This window comes from Symphalangus syndactylus, chromosome 21, assembly GCF_028878055.3.
Source record: "Symphalangus syndactylus isolate Jambi chromosome 21, NHGRI_mSymSyn1-v2.1_pri, whole genome shotgun sequence".
NCBI classification, from domain to species: domain Eukaryota; kingdom Metazoa; phylum Chordata; class Mammalia; order Primates; family Hylobatidae; genus Symphalangus; species Symphalangus syndactylus.
The window spans coordinates 43,802,973-43,824,323 of NC_072443.2; the positions used below are offsets into that span (position 1 = coordinate 43,802,973).

General features: G+C 36.2%; 1 protein-coding gene across 4 annotated transcripts in view; it reads right to left on the reverse strand.

Moving 5' to 3' along the window:
* Positions 1-21,351, reverse strand: part of GSK3B (glycogen synthase kinase 3 beta) — a 251,570-nt gene that overhangs the window by 109,349 nt on the left and 120,870 nt on the right. For all 4 annotated transcript variants that reach the window (XM_055260260.2, XM_055260261.2, XM_063630117.1 and 1 more), the window contains exon 3: positions 16,689-16,772. In XM_055260260.2, the coding sequence (XP_055116235.2) occupies positions 16,689-16,772 (84 nt within the window). The remainder of the gene's footprint in view (positions 1-16,688; positions 16,773-21,351) is intronic.

The window sequence follows — 21,351 nt, forward strand, 5'->3', positions numbered from 1 at the left end:
AACATTAACACAGCAGAATACATCAAAGGAAGGTTAATGAAACCATGTCTGCTATAGGCTGAACAATCTAATTTGCTACACTATGAGAAATATGAAGGCACCAATAAATGCTCTTGTTAAATTTACAAATGTTCTAATGTAAAATAAATAGCCACAGGGAATAACCCCCAAGGGGACAGTGCCCATCTCTAGGAAACACCATATGTAGGGAAAACAGTAGTATTTTTGCAGTTCCAAAGTTCAGTTTTGTTTGAAGCTTCCTGCACAACATAATTAAGAAGGCTGAAGATGCTGATATTTTGAGAAGACCAGGATTCAGCATTTCTAGCGCTCATAATTTTCTGAAACATCTCAGGTTTGCTATTTCCTTAATGTAATCTGTCTCCTTTGGATTATCAGACACAACGCTAGAATACTCACAAATTGTAAACTTTAAAAACTAAACAGGCTGGGCACAGTGGCTCATGCCAGCAGTCCCAGCACTTTGGGAGGCCGAGGTGGGTGGATCGCTTGAGCCCGGAAGTTTAACACCAGCCTAGGCAACATGGCAAAACCCTGTCTCTACCCAAAATACAAAAGTTAGCCAGGCATGGTGGCATGCACCTGTAGTCCCAGCTACTCAGGAGGCTGAGGCATGAGAATCGCTTCAACCCAGGAGGCGGAGGTTGCAGTAGTCAAGATTGCACCACTGCACTCCAGTCTAGGTGACAGAGCAAGACTGTCTCAAAAAAACAAAACAAAACAAAAACAAATAAAAAAATAAAATAAAATTTTAAAAAACCTAAATAGAACACACAGTATCATTTGGGAGGCAGGAGCTGAAAACACTGAACCTACTAACCTCAAATAACTGATACTAGGTTTCCAAAAAACTGGCAAAACAGTGAATGCCAGAAGTCCTTTGAAAGGAATCTGCTATTATACAAGTGGATCTTACTTAGAAACCTCCAAAAAAAATTACATAATGTATAATTTAGGGAGTATTTCTCTCTATGACTCAGCTTTCCCAGTTATTAATTTTATTAATAAACTATTCTCTAATCACTGATAACCAATCTTCTATGAACTCCACATTAAAACCACACACTGAGTAAGAAATTTAAGTGATAAAATTTTGATCACATGTAACAACAACTCAACAACAGCTGAGATAACTCCATCCTACCTTTGGAAAACACATTAGTATCATGTGTTATCTCCAGATAACTTCTGAGGTCAAGGAAATAAAATGACTTGAGGCTACATTTTAAATAGAATCATGATATAATTTTAAAAATCTGATAGAATGCAATGCAACATATTAGAGGTCCCAGCAATAAGACATCAAATGCAGCATACAGCAACCCAGGATTCTCATCAGAATTGGGTTGGGCATTCCAACTGGCAAAATGGGCGCCTGTAGTCTCAGCTACTCAGAGAGGCTGAGGCAGGAGAATGGCATGAACCCGGGAGGCGGAGCTTGCAGTGAGCCGAGATTGTGCCACTGCATTCCAGCCTGGGCGACAGAGCGAGACTCCATCTCAAAAAAAAAAAAAAAAATCTCCAAAATAGCTATCTTTTCTCTGATGGGTATGCCAGGCTGGCTAGAGATGAGAATATAGTACTAATAGTAAAGAGTGTGTGGATTAGGTAAGAGAATACCTTTTTTGCTTGAGAGGTTGTGGGAAGGAAATGGGAAAGGGTAGGCACCTAGCAATACAACGATTAAGGCAAATTTCATCCCTATCTCACACCTTAAAACAAAATAAACACCAAAATTACCAAAGGGTATTTTTTTTTTTTTTTAGAAAAGTAATAAATGTGCCAGAAGAAAACACGGGTATTTCTGCAAATCTTGGAAGACAAAAGAGCTAAGCCATGGAGAAAAATAATGCCAATTTGATTACACAGAATTGTAAAACATCTATACTACCTTAAGAAAAAAAACTCACACAAACCCAGTAAAAAAAACCATGACAATTTGGCAAACAAACAAATAAATAAACTTCTGCTACACATGACAAAAGCCTGATTTGTTTTTCCTTAAAGTACAAATAGTATTTGGAAGTCAATAAGAAAAAACCAGTATTCAAACAGAAAACATGGAAATATGGGCTGGGTACGGTGGCTCACGCCTGTAATCCCACCACTTTGGGAGGCTGAGGCTGAGGTCAGGAGTTGGAGACCAGCTTGGCCAACATGATGAAACCCTGCCTCTACTGAAACTACAAAAATTAGCTGGATTTGGTGGCAGACACCTGTAATCTTAGCTAGCCTGGAGGCTGAGGCAGGAGAATTGCTTGAACCCAGGAGGTGGAGGTTGCAGTGATCAAAATCATGCCGTTGCTCACCCCAACCCCTGCAAAACAAACAAACAAAAACAAGAAAGAAAATATGGAAATACGCATTAACAGATGGTCATAAAAATGGCCAACAAAACTGTAGAAAAATGCTCAGCCTCACTCATAATTAAACAAATGTAATAAAGATAGCGATAAGCCACAATTTTTCATCTATCAAACTAGAAGAGAAAATTCAATCTGAGAAAACTAAGTATTGAAATAGATCACCATCCAATATGAACTACAACAATTCTTGTGAAAGTCCAAACTCATGCAATCTTTTGGGCAGGCAATGGGTTATTAATTCAGAAGTGAAGACATAGAGCACTCCCAACTAGACTCAGCAATGACACTTTAGGGATTACGTCTATGAAAACAATTCTGTGTGTGTACACGCTCGTGCATGCATAAAATTTGTGAAGAGCAAGAAATTAAAAACACCACATCTGCATGCCATTATCTTATAGTGCCGGAAAACAAAAACATGCTTTAAAATAAAACAAAAAGCCCACATGATAGTATGTTAAAGAAGCACAGGAGCCACCAAGTGCGGTGGCTCACGCCTGTAATCCGAGCACTTTGGGAGGCCGAGGTGGGCAGATCACCTGAGGTCAGGAGTTCGAGCCAAGCCTGGCCAACGTGGTGAAACCCCGTCTCTTCTAAAAATACAAAAATTAGCTGGGGGTGGTGGCAGGCGCCTGTAATCCCAGCTACTCGGGAGGCTGAGGCAGGAGAATCGCTTGAGCCCGGGAGGCAGAGGTTGCAGTGAGCAGAGATCGAACCACTGCACTCCAGCCTGACAGGCAGAGCGAGGCTCTTTCTTAAAAATAATAACCATAATAATAACAAAACAAAAAACAAACAAACAAACAAGAAGCACAGGAGGTAGCTGACAGAACTCCCAATGGCCAAACCTGGGACAATTTGGCCAATAAAATAAATATCCACAAATCCACAAAGATAGAAATAAATGACTAAATAGATTAATACATGGGGGAAAAGAGACATGTCTCTTATGCAAAATAAACCGAAATAACTTGTGTAGCTACTCCACCATTAAGGAAAAGAAGTATAGGGGCGTAATTCCCACCTTAGGTGTAGTCTCTGCATAGTGACTTCCTTCCAAGGAATAAAATATGGAAAGAGTGGGGAGAAGAGTAATTTTACAGTCAAGAAAACTAAACACTACATCAGTCAGGTGTTGAAAGTCAGTTAACAGCACTCATAAAGCACGTTGACAGTATGTGTCCTTGATATGATGTGATGAAAATGACACTTTACCTCTCTGTTGTCTTCTTGCCAAAAACCTGTAACCCCAGTTTTATCATTAAAAAAACGGACAAACTCCAATAGTGAGGCATCCTACAAAACATCTGACCAGTACTCCACAAAACTGTTGAGATCATCGAAACCAAGGAAAGTCTAAGAAACTGCCATGCAGGTAAGTAAGGTGAGACCACTAACATCTCATTACATTGTAATGAGAGATCCTCAATGTGGTATTCTTTCTTACACTTTGTCAATGTAATGTGGTATATCAAATGGGATCACAAACAAAAGACCTTAGACAAAAACTAAGGAAATCTGAATAAACTATAATAATTAACTAACTGTAACAAATGTACCATATTAATATCTTAACAATAGGGGAAACTTTGCAGGGTCTGTCCACATAGACATAAAAAGCCCTATTACTGTATTGTTGGTAAAAAGGGAACATGTTCCAAAATAATACATGTTATTACATTTACATATAATATATGTGCTCATACATGCATATAAGAAATTTGTATCTGTTAAGAGTGGGATTAAGCAATTTAGGGATTAAGGTAAAAAATATTTCACTTTAATTTACTCCATTCTGTATTACTTCAATTTTTTAAATAATATGCATGTAATAACATTTTAGTTTTGCTGAAATATTAAAATAACATAAAAACAGATGACAACTGATATTCAAAAGAAACTCCTAGATTATTTTTGAGCAGATGATAATTACCACCTCATTTGCTGTAACATTTATACTTTATGAGGAGGTCCTGATAATTCAAACTCAAGAGCTTTATTATTACTTATATATTCACTCCCTAGGTCATACTCCATTGAAAATGTTAGCATTTCATCAGTCAAGTTTCATCCAGATAATCAATAAACCACTTTAATAAGACATCAACATAAAACTTTAAGGAAGATAGACCAAGTGAACTTAGGTAATCACTTTATTTCACTGAATAAAATTCCCTTCTATCAATAATTTTCATACAGTAAGGTAAAGAGAGAGGAAAAGAGGGGAGAATTGTATATTGTCAACCTGATCAAGGTACCATTTCTGTAATCTGGGGTTTTCATCTAATTGAAAAAGAACAACAATGACAACAAAATTATTTTTATACTAGGAGGCTGACCTTGACCTAATCATTTATGAACCCACTTCTACTTTCCTAGCCTCATCTCCACTACCATCCCCACTACCCCAACTTTATATACCAGCAATTTCAAACTACTTGTATCTCCTCTACACACACTGTGCTATTAAACATCACCAAGTCTTTAAAATACTCTGTACTCCTTGGCACACATCAGTTCTACACTGTTTATCTAAATAGTTCCTATTAATTGATATTAAAACCAATTCTTCACAGACTCTTTCAAAAAACAGAAGCAGAGGGAATACTTCTCAATGTCATTCTATGAAGCCAGTATTACCCGATACTAAAACCAAAGACATGACAAGAAAAACAGAAACAAAACAAAACAAACTACTGATCAATATCCTTTATGAATACAGATGCAAAAACTCTTAACAAAGTACTGTATAGCAACATATAAAAATGATTACACACTATGAACAAGTGAGATTAATCTCAGAAATGTAAGGTAGGTTTAACATTCGAAAATCAACTTATATAAAACACCATTTTAATAAAAACAAAAACCACATAATCGTATCAATAGAGAAAAAGCATTTGCCAAAATCCAACACCCTTTCATAAAAATGCTTCAACAAGCTAGAAATGGAAGAGAACTTCCTCAACTGATAACATTACATCTATGAAAAACCCAAGACTAACATCACACTTGAAGATGAAAGACTGAATGCTTTGCCACTAAAATCAGGAGCAAGAACAAGAATGTCTGCTTTTACCTCTTCTAGTAAGCACTGTACTAGAGACTCTAGCCAGAACAGTGGCCAGAAAAAAAAATAAAAGGCTTCAGGTAATACATATATATATTATATAATACAAATATATATATAAATATAAATATATGTATATAATATAAATATAAATATATGTATATATATAATATAAATATAAATATATGTATATATAATATAAATATAAATATATGTATATATAATATAAATATAAATATATGTATATAATATAAATATGTGTATATATAATATAAATATAAATATATGTATATATATAAAAATATATGTGTATATATATATATGTATAGAAAAAATTTTTTTTGAGACAAAGTCTCACTCTGTCACCCAGGCTGGAGTACAGTGGTAGGATCTCAGCTCACTTCAACCTCTGCCTCCCAGGTTCAAGTGATTCTCCCGCCTTGGCCTCCTGAGTAACTGGGATTACAGGCGCACACCACCATACCTGGCTAATTTTTGTATTTTTTAGTAGAGATGGGGTTTTGCCATGTTGGCCAGGCCGGTCTCGAACTCCTGACCTCAGGTGATCTACCTGCCTTGGCCTCCCAAAGTGCTGGGATTACAGGTGTCAGCCAACACACCTGGCCTCGGGTATTGTATGTTAATAAAAAAAAATCAAGTCATCAAGGAGCTATAACAATTATATACACATATGCACCAAACAACACAGGCCCCAATACATGAAACAAAGACTAACAGAATAGAAGGGAGAAATGGGCAGCTGTACAATAGTTGGAGACTTCAATATACCACTCTCAATAATGAACAGAACATCAAGACAGATCAATAAGGAAATAGTAAACTTGAACAACACTATAAACCAGCTGAACCCAACATACATATATAGAATATGGCCACCCCCAAATAGCAGAGAACACATTATTTTGCACCTGAGCATAGGTCTACGCAGGATAGACCATATACTAGGCCACAAAACAATGTTAATAAATTTTAAAAGACTGAAATCATGTGAAGTATCTTTTCTGACCACAATGAAATGAAACTAAAAATTAGTAATGAAGGGAAACCAGAAAATTCACAAATGTGTGGAAATTAAAGAATTCACTGTAGACAACCAATGGTTCAAAGAAGATATCAGACAACACACTTGCTATAGTTTGGACTGTTTGACCCCCTAAACCTCATGGTAAAACTTGATCCTCAATGTTGGAGATGGGGCCTAATGGGAGGTATTTGGACCACAGAAGTGGATCCCTCATGAATAGAATTGTGCCTTTCTCTTGGTAATGAATGTGTTCTCATTCTATGAGTTCCCTCCCACTACAACTGGTTGGTAAAAAGAGCCTGACACCTCTCTGCTATCTGGCCATGTAACCACTGCATATGTTGGCTCCCCTTCACCTTCCACAACGAGTGGAGGCAGCCTGGAGACTTTCACTTTGTAGCTAGCAGAACTGTGAGCCACATAAACCTCTTTCCTTTACAAATTACGTGGCCTCAGGTATTCCTTTACAGCAGCACTAAACTGACTAAGATAATACTCTTAAACAAGAAAAATTTTTAAATAGTTAAGACATAATACCAAGATTTATGGGATGTAGCAAAGACAGTGCTCAGAAGGAAATTTACAGCTGTAAATGCTTACATTAAGAAAGAAGATCTCAAATCATTAATCTAACTCTACAACCGGAGAACTACAAAGAAGAAACTGAACCCAAAGCTAACAGAAGGAAGTAAGTAAGAAATATATGAATGGAGATGAATAAAACAGAGAACAGAAAAACAATAGAATCGACAAAACTAAAAGTTTTTTTTTAATCAACAAAACTGACAAACCCTTAAAAGAGTTTAGATGTAGGGATAGACTGACAAATAAAAAGAAAAAGAACTAAAATCAGAAATGAAAGTGGGGCCATTACTACTAACCTCACAGAGACAAAAAGGATGAAAACAGCATACTACAAATAATCATATGTTGACATATTAGACAACCTGGATGAAATGGGCAAATTCCTGCAAACACACAGATTATCAAACTGACTCAAAATGAAACAGATGATCTTAACAAACATATATACAAGTAGAGATTTAATTAGTAATAAAGAAAAAAAACCTCCCAACAAAGTAAAGTCCAGGACCTGATGATTTCAGTGGTAACTTCTGCCAGTTTATTAAAGAAGAAATTAATAATAATCCTTCTAAAACTCTTCTAAAAAAATAGAAAAGGAAGGAGCACTTCTTACCTCATTCTACAACGCAAGCATTACCCTACACCAAAGCCAGATAAACACATCACAAGAAAGAAAAATTACCAACCAATATCCCTTATAAATATAAACATAAAAATCCTCATGGAAATACTAGAATATGAAATCCAATAACATATTAAAAGGATTATACCCCATGACCAAGATTGGGGTATAATCCTTTATCTCAGGAATACAACAGTGGTTGAACATAAGAAAACCAACGTAATATATCATGTTAATAAAATGATGGAAAAAACCCCACACAATCATTTCAATTATCACCAAAAGGGCATCTGATAAACTCCAATTCCATTTCAATGATAAAACTGAAAACGTTTTAAAAATAACAGTGATAGCTGCATTATATCACATATGTAATTAATGCTCTTGAATTCTATACAATTACATATTGATATTCAGCAATGAATATCCCAAAAAGTAAAATTAAGAAAATAATTCCTTTACAATAACACGATCTATAGAAATAGTTATTGTAATACCCATAATAAATCTTAATATACTTCAAAAAACAAATGTTAATATCTGGGCTAAGCCTATTTTAGCTCTCAGTTTTCTAGGACTATCTAGAAGGCTTTCAATAAATCTACATAGCCAACTTCACACTGTCTCAGGCACTGGGCTAAGCATTAAAGAAACAAAATTAATAAAATCTCACCATGCTGTTGAGAATTACAGAACCTAGTAAAAAGACCTAGTTAAAAAAATAATAATTAAAATACAAGAAAAATGTCATGAAAGAAGTATGTGCAAGATATTCCAAGGAGAGAGAAGCTTTGGGGGCTAAAAGGGGAGTGGGGGAGAGAAATAGTGAGATACCAGATGGAGCTACTTTTGAGCAGAGATAATACAATGAAAAAGAACTCAACTAACAAAAATAGGACAGGGGTGGACGGTAGGAAAGAGGCATTCCAGAAGGTATTTGCATTAACAGGGATAATACAACATATTCTGACAACTGCACATACTCTGGGCAAGGCTAGAACATAGATAGCCTGTGAGAAAGGAGAGATGAGTCGAGTAAGGTCATGATATAGATGTTCAAAGACCTTGTATGTCATGCTAAGAAATCTGGAATTTACCTTTTAGGTAAGTGAAGAAGTGATACAATCAGAAAGATTGCCTGCTGCCATGTTACATTAAGGATGGTCACAACTCCCATCTCCAACATCTCCAACGCTAATTGATCATATAAAGCTTTTGGTAAACCCAGACAATAAATTCTTAAGACAATGACCCATATTGTCTCTTCTAATTGTTTAGAATAATCTATGATTTATCCCTGTTTTAAAATATTGTTTAGGCTAGGGGTGGGGAGGAAGTAAAGGTATGTACTAGAAGAAGAGAAATCACTAAGAGTTTAGATAAGAAATAATGTGGGCCTGAACTAAGGCAGCATTATCAGTGAAATAGAAAGAACGGATTCAAATAAGGTAACAAAAAGGTCTAGCATAACATCCAGGTTTCTTATTTTAATAATTGATATATAGCAGGGATAAGGGGAGTCGTAAATTCTAACATGCTAAATGTTGACAGCTCAGGCTTCCAGGTAGAGACTTCTGGTTGGTACTAAAATTTGAGGCTCTAGAGTTCATCAGGGAGACCTCAACTGAAGATAAACATTACAGAGTCACTGAAGTCACAAGTATTGAGAATATGGCCCAGCATAAGTATGAAAGTAAAGAAAAATGGAGAATAAAACCCTAGGGAACAGCAAGAACTAATGGTTAGAAGTAATGAAAGAAAAACTAATACATGATACTATACACCTTTTACTTACATGGCCACAATTTTCACAGTAACATAAGTGTGTGTGTGTGTGTGTGTGTATACACACAGTGTATATAACACAAGTATATATATAAAAATAAATATAAAACACAAGTATATATATTATACATACATATATTATCCTCATTTTAGCGATAAGGAGAAAAATTAAGCAATTTGCTTGAGGACACATACCCAGTGCACAGCAGAGTCACTATTCATACTCAAATTGATTCTTTATACTAGGTACTGCTTCAAAATTAAGAAGGAACTGTTCTTGGCCTTTTATTTCTTTCTTTCATCTCTTAATGTAACCATATGCACACATACCTGCTCTCAAAAAAGTTAAAACTGAATTAGAAATGAGTACATATACATACATACAAGTTTTAGAAACCTCTGATAAAAGTTCTTTACTAAAAGAAAAACATATACTAAAATTAAGAGTGGTGGTATTAGGGAAGGTTAATGGAATCCAGAGCTAGACTGTCTGGGCTCAAATCTCGTCAAAACATTTCTAATAAATATTTATAAATATTTACATAGCTTGCTATAATTATATCTCCTTGGCTGTTGGGTGAATGGCTTGATAGTTACCTTTTGGGGGTCAGAGATTTCTTTGAAAACCTAATAAAACACACAAGCTAGCTCCCTCGAAAAAATGCACAATCTTTATTTTAGGAGAGTCACATACTTCCTGCAAACTAGAAATTTAAAATACTGGTTTAAATCACTCTATGGGCAGGTCACTTAACTTCTCTCCATCTCCTCTTCATCGAACCGTTGTGAGGATTAAGTGAGTAAATATAAGTAATGTGTTTAGATTAATGCCTGGCATATAGTATCTCATACCTTTTAGCTATTACTATCAATATCACTACTTCTAGTACTGCAACTATTACTACTTTTTTTTTTTTTTTTTTTTTTTTTGAGATGGAGCTTTGCTCTTGTTGCCCAAGCTGGAGTGCAATGGCGCGATCTCGGCTCACTGCAACCTCTGCCTCCTGGGTTCAAGCGATTCTCCTGCCTCAGCCTCCTGAGTAGACGGGATTACAGGTACTTGCCACCATGCCTGGCTAATTTTTTTCATTTTTAGAACAAATGGGGTTTCACCATGTTAGCCAGGCTGGTCTCAAATTCCTGACCCCAGGAGATTCACCCGCCTCGGCCTCTCAAAAGTGCTGGGATTACAGGCGTGAGCCACCATGACCGGCCTAATACTACTATTAATATTATAATCTCCCCTTGTTTGATAATTTACTAAGATATTTTTACATGTTCTATTTCTAGCACACTGCTTCTGGAGGAATGTACGTTCTATGCTAAACACTATAGCATACTATGCAGACTCCAGAGTCAGACTACTTGGAGCTGACGCCCAACATTGCCATTTAGTAGTTGTATGGTAACTTACTTAACAGCTGTTGTGTCAGTTTCTTCTATAAAATAGTGCTTCTATAAAATAGTACCCATTCTTTAATTGGTTGCTATGAGGTTTAAGTGAGTTATAAAATATGTAAATAGCTCAGGACAATGTCTGACACGTAGAAAGTGCAATATATATTTGCTATTAATAAACACAATAATAGGTAAAATAGTAAATTAATGTTTATTAAGTGTTAATTTATATGCCAGGTACTATAATAAGCACATGATAACCTTATTACATTTGTTCCTTACAAAACCACTACTGTGTAGATGGCGGGGAGGAGGCTTATAAAAGTAAATACCTTGCCCAGAGTCACACTACTATCAAGCGGCAGAAATGGAATGCAAACTCAAATATTTCTAGCAACAAGGCCAGTGCTCTTTACTTTTCAGAATGAATCCTTGGCATATATGTCACTCCTACCCTTTCCTCTCCAGAGCTAGTGCAAGACCGGCAAAATTAAGCACAGCATTCTGCTCCCTGATCTCAGATGCAGTGGTACAATCCTCCCCTTCTGGACACAGGTTCCCATTACTATCAACAGAAAAAAGGTGGCATCAGAAATAAAATCAACTCTCATCTTTGTTATTTGAACAGTCTCTCACAAAGTAGAAGGAAGAGGTTTTTCTCTTTATTATTAAAGTAATCTATGCACCACAAGGAAAAAAACTTTTAAATGAAAAGTTACTTAGAGAAGTTTTTCTTACAGAAAACTATTAATTGATTGAAATAAAATTTAAGGATCTTGTAAAGACATAACATGGTTTTTATTTTTATTTTTTATTTTTTGAGACAGAGTTTCACTCTTGTTGCCCAGGCTGGAGTGCAATGGGGCAATCTCAGCTCACTGCAACCTCCACCTCCCAGGTTCAAGCAATTCTCCTGCCTCAGCCTCTCGAGTAGCTGGGATTACAGGCACCCGCCACCACACCCAGATAATTTTTTGTATTTTTAGTAGAGATGGGGTTTCACTATGTTGCCCAAGCTGGTCTTGAACTCCTGACCTCAGGCAATTCACCCGCCACGGCCTCCCAAAATGCTGGGATTACAGGCGTGAGCCACCACATGCAGCTCATAACATGGTTTTTATTATATGACCTTCGGAGTCCTAGAGTTCTTTGGGGTAAGCTGTAACTCAGAAAAGGCAAAATCATCTGATCCCACACCTTAGCTTCAACTAGGGCAACTCTGCTTTTTATATGTTCTATCAGAGGTCTTCATAAAATTTCATTGGGGATGTAGAAAGTTTCTACTGCCAAATATTAAAAAAAGAGAAAGACTATTCTGTAAGATACTTGCAATTCACAAAATTATAAGCCCAGAGTTTCAAAACACTCAAATATCTCATTTTTCTCTAATGGGAAGGTAAGAGAGGAGGTACTACTTATTCTAAACTAAATCAGAGTTAGTTACTACTGGGTAGCGTAGAGTATATGAATTGACTACATGATGCTCTAGTTACTACAGAAAACATTAATAATTCCAACCAGAAAACTAAGGCTAATTAGTACACATCTCTAATCTCTGCCCTGACTTAATTCCTCTTTCTTCTAGTTACACTGGCTACCCCTTTCCCCTGTTACAGGATAAAAGCTGATTATCCACAATCCCTAAAGAAAGTCTTTAAAATGCAAAAGGCAGAATACAATAAAAAGAAGGTTACCAAAATAGACATACCATTCAGTCAAACTGTGGTCAGTGAAATGTAAAACATGCCTGTTATTACAGAAATCCTACTTTAATTCTCCCAGAGCTGCAAAAGTACTTATAGACAGAAATTATGACAAGGCCACAGGGTAGCTTAGCTACAATTCTAAAATTAAAAATAACAATGTGGGAATAGATAAAATATTATACAGTACAACAATGGAATATTAGATAACCAAAATACCTATACATATTATGAGGCAAGAGAAAAAAATCTTTATGAGATCATAATTATGCATACACCTATATAAACATGTACATATGGAATAAGATACACAGAACTGAAGTCAAAGGTCAGGACAGTGGTAGTGAATAATTTAGCTGTTTTCCTTAACATTTTCCAAAAAGGGAGTAATAGTGGCCCAGAGAGAAGAGACACTAAGAGTGACAACGAAGAAGATTTAAGACAGATGAGAACCCATATACAGATTTAGAAGCAATCAGAAAGAGAGTGGGATAGGTAAAATCCCATTGAAAGACAGGTATAGAAACCCAGAGAAAGAGGTTGAGGAAAGAGAGGGAGAGAGACAGAGAGAAGGAAAGAGAGGGAGAGAGACAGAGAGAAAAAGGGTGTGGGGGAGAAGAGAGAGACAAGAAAGAAACAGACAGAGAAAAGAGAAAGAGTTATATGGAGGGAAAAGAAACCCAAAAAGAGGGGGTGACATAGACCAAGAGAGAGGGACAAAAGCCCAGAGACAGAAAGATAGAGATCTGGAGCCTACAGTGAAAGGTTGAGGAATCCAGAAAGGTGAAAAGAGACTAAAGACAAAGGAGAAAAAAGGGCTAGAGAAAGGGACTGATAGAAAATAGAGAGGGAAAGAAAGTCAGAGATGATTATAGAGAATGAGAGAATTTTTTTAAATTCCCAAATATATTTGAAGTCATCTATTCTAGAACCTAAGCAAGCCTTTCATCTCTCTAATCCTGAAACAATGAGTTATTCTTTCTCACCTTCGCAATGCCCTCAACTAATCTCCCTAATTGCCTCCTCAAACTTCCTGTAGGCTCATGTTGTTATCACTGATCTCCCTCCCATAACATTCTCTCAAAAACTGCAAAAAGAAAATTTCTAATAACCTCAATCTCTTCATGGAGGGTTCTTTTTACTGTCTTGCCCTAGAGAAAACCTGGATCTCACCTAAACGTCAAAAGAAACCTCAAAAAGAAAACTGAAACCTCAAGAAGAAAATTTCTAATGACCTCAATCTCTTCATGGAGGGTTCTTTTTACCGTTTTGTCCTAGAGAAAACCTGAATCTCACCTAAAGGCACTGGTTTTCTTGCAGTTCTTTCAAATGAAGACTGCTGTCACCCCTCGACAAATTCCAGAAACAGAAGGCAATAAATGTTGCCAAACCGCTGGCTTTTCACTATCCTGGCCTCAAACAGCACTCCATGTCTCCTCCCTCCCCAAGCTCCACATGGCTACACACCCTCTTTATCCTACTTTGTCAATGTCACTTCTCCACCTAGAGCCACCACCACCATCTACGAAGTCACACATCTATCTGTCTACTGGGCATCTCTACTTGCATGTGTCATAAGTATCTCAAATGATTAATTTATTATTTCCTCCTCCAACACTCTTCTCATATATAATATACATAAGCAATACATAATGCTTCTGCTAGAAAAATGCCTACCAAATATAGGACTGCCACATTCCAAGATAAATCATCTTAAAGGATTTGCAAGAATTTCACAAACATTTAGGTTTCTTTCTAAACAGCAGTGGATACTCTCAGTAACCTATTCCAAGAAAGTCAGAACTGAAAATAACTAACCTGAGCACTCAACTCTAGAAAAGAATCTATCTTCTCCTATGGGAAGAAATAGTTTACTACTTGGTCTCCTGGATATCTTAGCCCTGCCAGAACAATTCAGAAGTGGAAATCATGAATGGGGCAAAAAGAAATTATCTTTTTGGTGGCTGGGAGATTATGGGAAGTCTTGAACCTATGTATTTCTGCACATCTTAGAAAAATTTCCTTTTTTTGACAAAGAAGGACCATTATTTTCAGCAATATACCACAACTTTTCTTTTCTTCTTCCTTTGTGTTTTTAATGAAGCTATCCCAAAATTAGGAGGTATCTGTTTTTAAAAAAACTTTAGAAAATTTACAAAGCTCAAGAGAAAGTTCTGACATAAAGAAAATATTATAAGGTCTATTTCTTTTTATAATAGAGGTTAATCTCTGTTAATGACTTCTAATTGCTCTTTATCTGTAAGAAACTTTACGATAAGTAAGAAACTGAGAACAGCAGCAGAGAGGAAATTATCCTCTGGGGCATACAGATAAGAGGCAATCCGTTGTCACCCCCAATGCAGGATTAAGTCAGGGCAAGAACTGACTATGACAGGAGCTTTCCACCAAACCAAAACCGGACAAGTAAGCCATCAGGTGCCTTGCATTCAAACAGTTTGATAGTCTTTCTTTTCTGCTCTTTAACTTCTTAAGAGTTAAATGAGTTAATATTTATAAAGCATTAAAACAGTGCCTAGCATATAAGGAATGCTATATACATTAAAGTAATCAAAGAGACAATGTTTAAGAACTCTGGGAGGAGGCCTTTTTTCAAATGAATCTACTGTAATCCAGCAGTTCATGGAACAAATAATTCTTACCCAGGAGTATCATGATGTATCTAGTAACAACAACAAAATGAAGATGCAAAATTCCATTACAAAGAGTGTACTTGTGAACGTAACAGAGGCTGTACAATTTTACTTAGGAAGAGACAGAAAAAAGCAAACCCATGCCAAAACAGATCAGAATAAAGATAATAACAGGCCATTTGGTAGGTTTTAAAAGGCTCTAATACTTATGAGGTTTTACAATCCCTAGTAAACCAGAGGTATCATTTAAACTAAAACAATAAAGCAACTGAAAAGCAAGTGTCAATAAAGGGCCAATTTGCTAACTATAGTTGTTAAAATGTATTGGTTGTAATACATGTGTATATACACAACAATTATATGTCTGTAAGTATTTATATCAAAATTCGGGCTTAATACATTGACATCTTCCTATATAATAGGCACTGTAATGAAAAAAAAGATTTTCTAATGAAATAATCTAAATAAAGTTTAATAGAAAATGTTGTCAGGCAATATTTGCTGTAAAAAAAAAAAGCTTAATAGAAAATGGCTAAAAACTGTTATACTAAAAAACAGTTATGTAAAGTAACAAGAACACTGAGCTAGGAATCAAGTATTATGGATCTAAGAACATTAGATATTATACGCATGAAATCTGAAGTCCAAAATACCAAGTGAAGTTATCCAAAGTCATATTTATTTAGCCAAAAGAATCAAGTGATTTGTTACCTGCCCTGCCTATGCACTCCAAACCAGTGAAAAGAAATAAAGGATAGCGACAGGCAGAAAAATAAAGACACCAAGGAAAAACAGAAGAAATTTATTTTCTTTGCTCCAACTTCATTGATTATTGTGTCTTCTGAAGAGAGAGAGGTTGGGGGGAGTTATTAACAGCACAAAGTCTTCTTTATCCTTTGCTTTCGCAGAATTCAATGTGGTCAGCCATAGGGATCACTTAAAGTAAGCTCTGCAATATTACATCTTTTCCAACTTTTTCACTGGCCAAGGATGGCTCAACTTGCTTCCAAATCTTTAACTCTCATTCTGTTCCTATCAGTCCTCTTGCTACCTCTTTACCTCTTATCAACTTCACTTAACAAAATGATTTAATTTTCCTCCCTGCAATAAATAGGTAAACTATCAGAGGGCTGCGTAAGCACATAAGGAACATAGATGTCTTAAAAAAAAAAAAAAGTATATAGATTTTCTTGAGAAGTAAAGACAGATGCTTTAACAAAGAAGAAAATTCTAAAAGTGCTTTCCCTTTATCTTACTAATGCTTTCCTGACATAACTAATGATACTCAACGACCATATCTTGGGCTGAGTATTGCTGGGGCTAGTGTTTTGGAATTTTTCCATTCCATTAGCAAAACTGTCTTATGAGCGGTGGGGAGATTAATTTCTAGAAAAATAACAAATTTATCACAATATTCAGTACACACTTTGGGTCAAACCTACCTTCTCACCACTGGAGTAGAAGAAATAACGCAATCGGACTATGTTACAGTGATCTAGCTTTCTCATGATCTGGAGCTCTCGGTTCTGAAAAGCAAACACATAAAAATATATTTTTAAAGGATAACAGGTATTCATCATATTGAATAAGATGCTTCTGAAATAACATTAAGCACTAAAATTAGCAGGCTATAGATATGCTACTGAAAAGTGTGATCTGTAGACAGGTTCTGATCTGCAAAATATTTGTTACTAGTCCATGAACTGTTACGGCTCTTCAATAAGACAAATACAGAAATTGAGAGTGTTTAGAGTTTTTATAACAATGAGAGAATAAATTGATATCTATGAATATGGTAATAAGAATTAGAACCCATATTTTATATTTTTAAAATTTCATCTTTCTAGCAATTCATTTGTATATTTCACAAAAATAACAGTCTTCGATGAATTCAAAATTGTAAGAACTGTTATTTTACCACAAATAGCTTGATCTTATTGTTTTCTAAGATGCAGTGAAAAAAACAAAAACTGAGCATCAACTCCATGAAAAGAGCTCAGTTGCTAAGTTTTAGAAAAAGTGAATGCAGAGTGAAACTCCATCTCAAAAAAAAAAGAAACAAAAGAAAAAAGAAAAGAAATTATACAGTCCTGATAGATTTGTAGACCACACAAAACTGTTTTCCCTTTGGGAAGTTTCAAAGTTATGTTCATTCTTCAAAAAAAGAAATCACTAAATAATATGATGATTTCTTAATACCACAGACTTTGCAGCAGTAAATCTGACTAGACTGTACATTAACAAAGAGGTTATTATAGTCCAACAATATATTTGACTGTCAGAAATCCACTTAATGAAGGACAAATTACGTAACACACAGAAACAATACCAAAATGCCAGCTTTCTAGCCAAAAAAATAAAGCTTTAGATAAAGTAATGATTTAGAAGAGCTAGAAAACATAAAGTATACACCTGATAATCTGGAAAGGAAATGGTGTTACGGTTAGAAAAGAGGCCAAGAAGGATGGGGATGAGGATGCGCTGGGACCAAAGAACCAGATAAAGATAGCTATTCTGGAATAGGAAGAGTAGGATGGCTTCCAGTTCTTAGAAGTTGAGAGCAGAAGTGAATGTTCCTTTAAAATGACCTTTCAGAGCTGGGCTTATGTGTACAATGGTACTTAAAATCCTTTCATAAGATATCAATCTTTCATTCCATTACTTGTTAGTAAAGGTAACGGAAACAGTCAGAAAGTAAACAGAAAATAAGTCAGAAAGTATAGTACAATTACTTTAATAAATAACTGACAAAAGACTCTTAAGTGTTGACTACTACAGAGAGAGGAACACAGAAAACTACCAACTTCAAAACTGTGTCCATTTCCATTCCAAATTGAAGCTGTTTCTGGAAGTATTTCTATACTTTGTTTGTTTGTTTGTTTGAGACAGAGTTTCACTCTTGTTACCCAGGCTGGAGTGCAATGGCGTGATCTCAGCTATTGCAACCTTCGCCTCCTGGGTTCAAGCAATTCTCCTGCCTCAGCCTCCTCAGTAGCTGGGATTACAGGCACCTGCCACCACACCCAGCTAATTATTTTAATATTTTTAGTAGAGACAGGGTTTCACCATGTTGGCCAGGCTGGTCTCAAACTCCTGACCTCAGGCAATCCACCTGCCTCAGCCTCCCAAAGTGCTGGGATTACAGGCATGAGCCACAGCGCCCGTCCTCTATACTTTGTTAATTCACATTTAGGTAGCTGGTTTTGAGGGAGAATGCTAGTAAATCAATACTCATTCCTCTCACAACATACAGCTATTAAGATTGATTTTTTTTAACATAGCCAACTATGTTAAAATAAGTTATTTATTTTTCCAGACTCACTAACCAAGGTAACAGAGTATTAAATTCCCAGATAACAGAAGTTGTATAAGATTGTGCATAATACTTTTGATCAAAAAGAATGCATAAGTGAAGAACAAGGACCTAAGTATTCATCTACATTTACTCTTCCTATTGTGTTGCTTTAAAAATGTCTTATTTTAGATAAGGAAGTTAGAGAAAATCTCATGAAACAGGTAAGATATGAACACAAGCCCGAATGATATGAAGGTAATAACTATGTGAAGATCTGAGGAATCAGCACTGTGGTTATAGGGAACTGCAAATGTAAAAACCTAGTGGTGGGCTTGGCATATTCAAGAAATAGGCAGAAAGATAATACGGCTGCATCATTCTGAGTAAGGAGACAGAAAGGTGGGAGTTAAAGTTCAGAGAGGTAGGAGTTATGTTCAGAGAGGTAGGCAGGCACAAGATCATACAAACCTTCATCAAACATGGTAAGAAACTGAATTTCACTCTAATATAAAGGGAAGCTAATGGAGGTTTTGACCAGGAAAGTGATACAATCAGATTTACCTTTCAGAAAAGCATTCTATCATTTGAACCCAGGAGGTGGAGGCTGCAGTGAGCTGAGATCACGCCACAGCACTGGGCAACAGAGCAAGACTCCGTCTCAAAAAAAAAAAAAAAAGCATTCTAAAAATTTAAGAGAATAAATTTGAAGGAAAAAGTAGATCAAGAGTTCTGTTTTTTATCTATTAGGTTTTTTTTAATGTATTAAGTTTTAATCTATTAAGTTTGAAATCCTTATTAGACATTCACGTGAGGTCAGGGTAGAAGCTAAGGCTGGAAAAATGCATTTGGGAGTCATCTAGATAAAGGAGATTTAAAGCAAGGATACCTAATGATATCACCTAAGGAAGAAGTTCATACAGAAAAAAAATTCATGAAATGAAAAATAGAGGACAGAGTGGAGTAGTTAATAAAGCAGGAAGAAAAATAAGAAAGAATGTTATCTTAGAAGCCACGTTAAAAAATTTTTACAAAAACTGAATGACGATTTATGTCAAAAGCTACTGAAAGATGCATTAAGTGAAGCAAGTATAAGGACCTAAATATTCATCTATGTTTACTCTTCTGTTCCTATTGTGTTACTTTAGAAATATCTATATTTTACATAAGGAAGCCAGAGAAAACCTTATGAAGGAGGTTAAGATATGAACATCAACCTGAATGATATAAAGGTAAGAACCATGTGAAGATCTAGGGAAGATGGTTACAGGGAACTGCAAATGTAAAAACTCAGTGGTGGGCTTGGCATATTCAAGAAATAGGCAGAAGGATAATGGCTAGATAAAAACAGGAAAATGACAATTGCTATGACAAATGCAAGATGTTGGTGACTCTTACAAGAATGGTTTCAGTAGAACAATGGTGAAAAAAACTGACTAGATTGAATTAAAGTGGGTGTAGGGGACACAGGGTCCTAAGGGGTTAGAAAGTTTGAGGAGAGATTTCCAGGTACAGCAGAATGATGAAAGTAGCAAATCTACTCCCCCACAATACTTATAAAACTGAAGTACACTGAAGAAAACAATCACTTCAGGGCTCTGGAAACTGAGCAAAGGCAACAACAAATTGAGAAGCATTTATTCTTGAAAAGCTGCTAGATATGACAGAACAGTAGAGGAAAATGGCCTTCTTTGCCAAGGGATGCTACCATCCCCCTACAACCACCCAACTCAATCAGTGAGGCAGTTTTCCCAGGGCAGTATTGGCAGTGAAAACCAGAGGGCTATGGTCATTTAGGATAGAGAGCAAAAACCCATGCCCAGTAGCACTGGCAATAAAAATAGCAAATTTGGAAGGATACAAAGGGGAAAGGCCCACAGCTCTGCTAAAATGAGAATGTAGTCCCAGTTGGAGAAAATGACAGACTAGAAGGACACCCAGAAATGTAATAAGGGGATACTGGAAATGAGAGAGGCACAGAGGGCCTAAATTAGCTCCCCACACATACCTGTCTGACGGGCAGTGCACATATGGTGGGGGGAGGCTCAAGAGAGCCCTGGAGAAAGTAAAAGCCAAGGCTAATGTGAAAAATGTCAGAATTTTGAATATACTTCCCAACTCACATATAGGATCATCAAAAAATGCTGAAAGTGGCTGGGTGCAGTGGCTCACGCCTGTAATCCCACCACTTTGGGAGGTTCAGGCGGGCGGATCACCTGAGGTCAGGAGTTCGAGACCAGCCTGACTAACATGGTGAAACCCACTCTCTACTAAAAATACAAAATTAGCCGGGCTTGGGGGCACATGCCTGTAATCCCAGATACTCGGGAGGCTGAAGCAGGAGAATTGCTTGAACCCGGGAGGTGGAGGTTGCAGTAAGCTGAGATCATGCCAGTGCACTCCAGCCTGGAAAACAAGCCAGAATCTGTCTCAAAAAAATTCAGAACCTAGCGTTGCTACAATATATTATATAATACGTTCAATTGAAAAAAAATTGTGAGACATGCAAACTACAGGAAAAGTTGACCTATAATCAGGTTAAAAAAAAGCAGTCAACAGAAATTAACTCCTGGTGGGCAAAGCTGTCGGATTTAGCAGATAAAGAACATAAAGCAGCTATCAGAATTTATAATTAAGTTCAAAAAATTAAAGGAAGCCATATTTTAAAAATTAAAGAAAAATGACAATTGCACAACACACAGAATCTCAATAAAGAAATGTTAACTTTTAAAACATGAGAATTAACTAGAGTTATAACACATTATAACAAAAATGAGATTCACTATGTCCTCAAGAAAATATTTGAGGTGGCA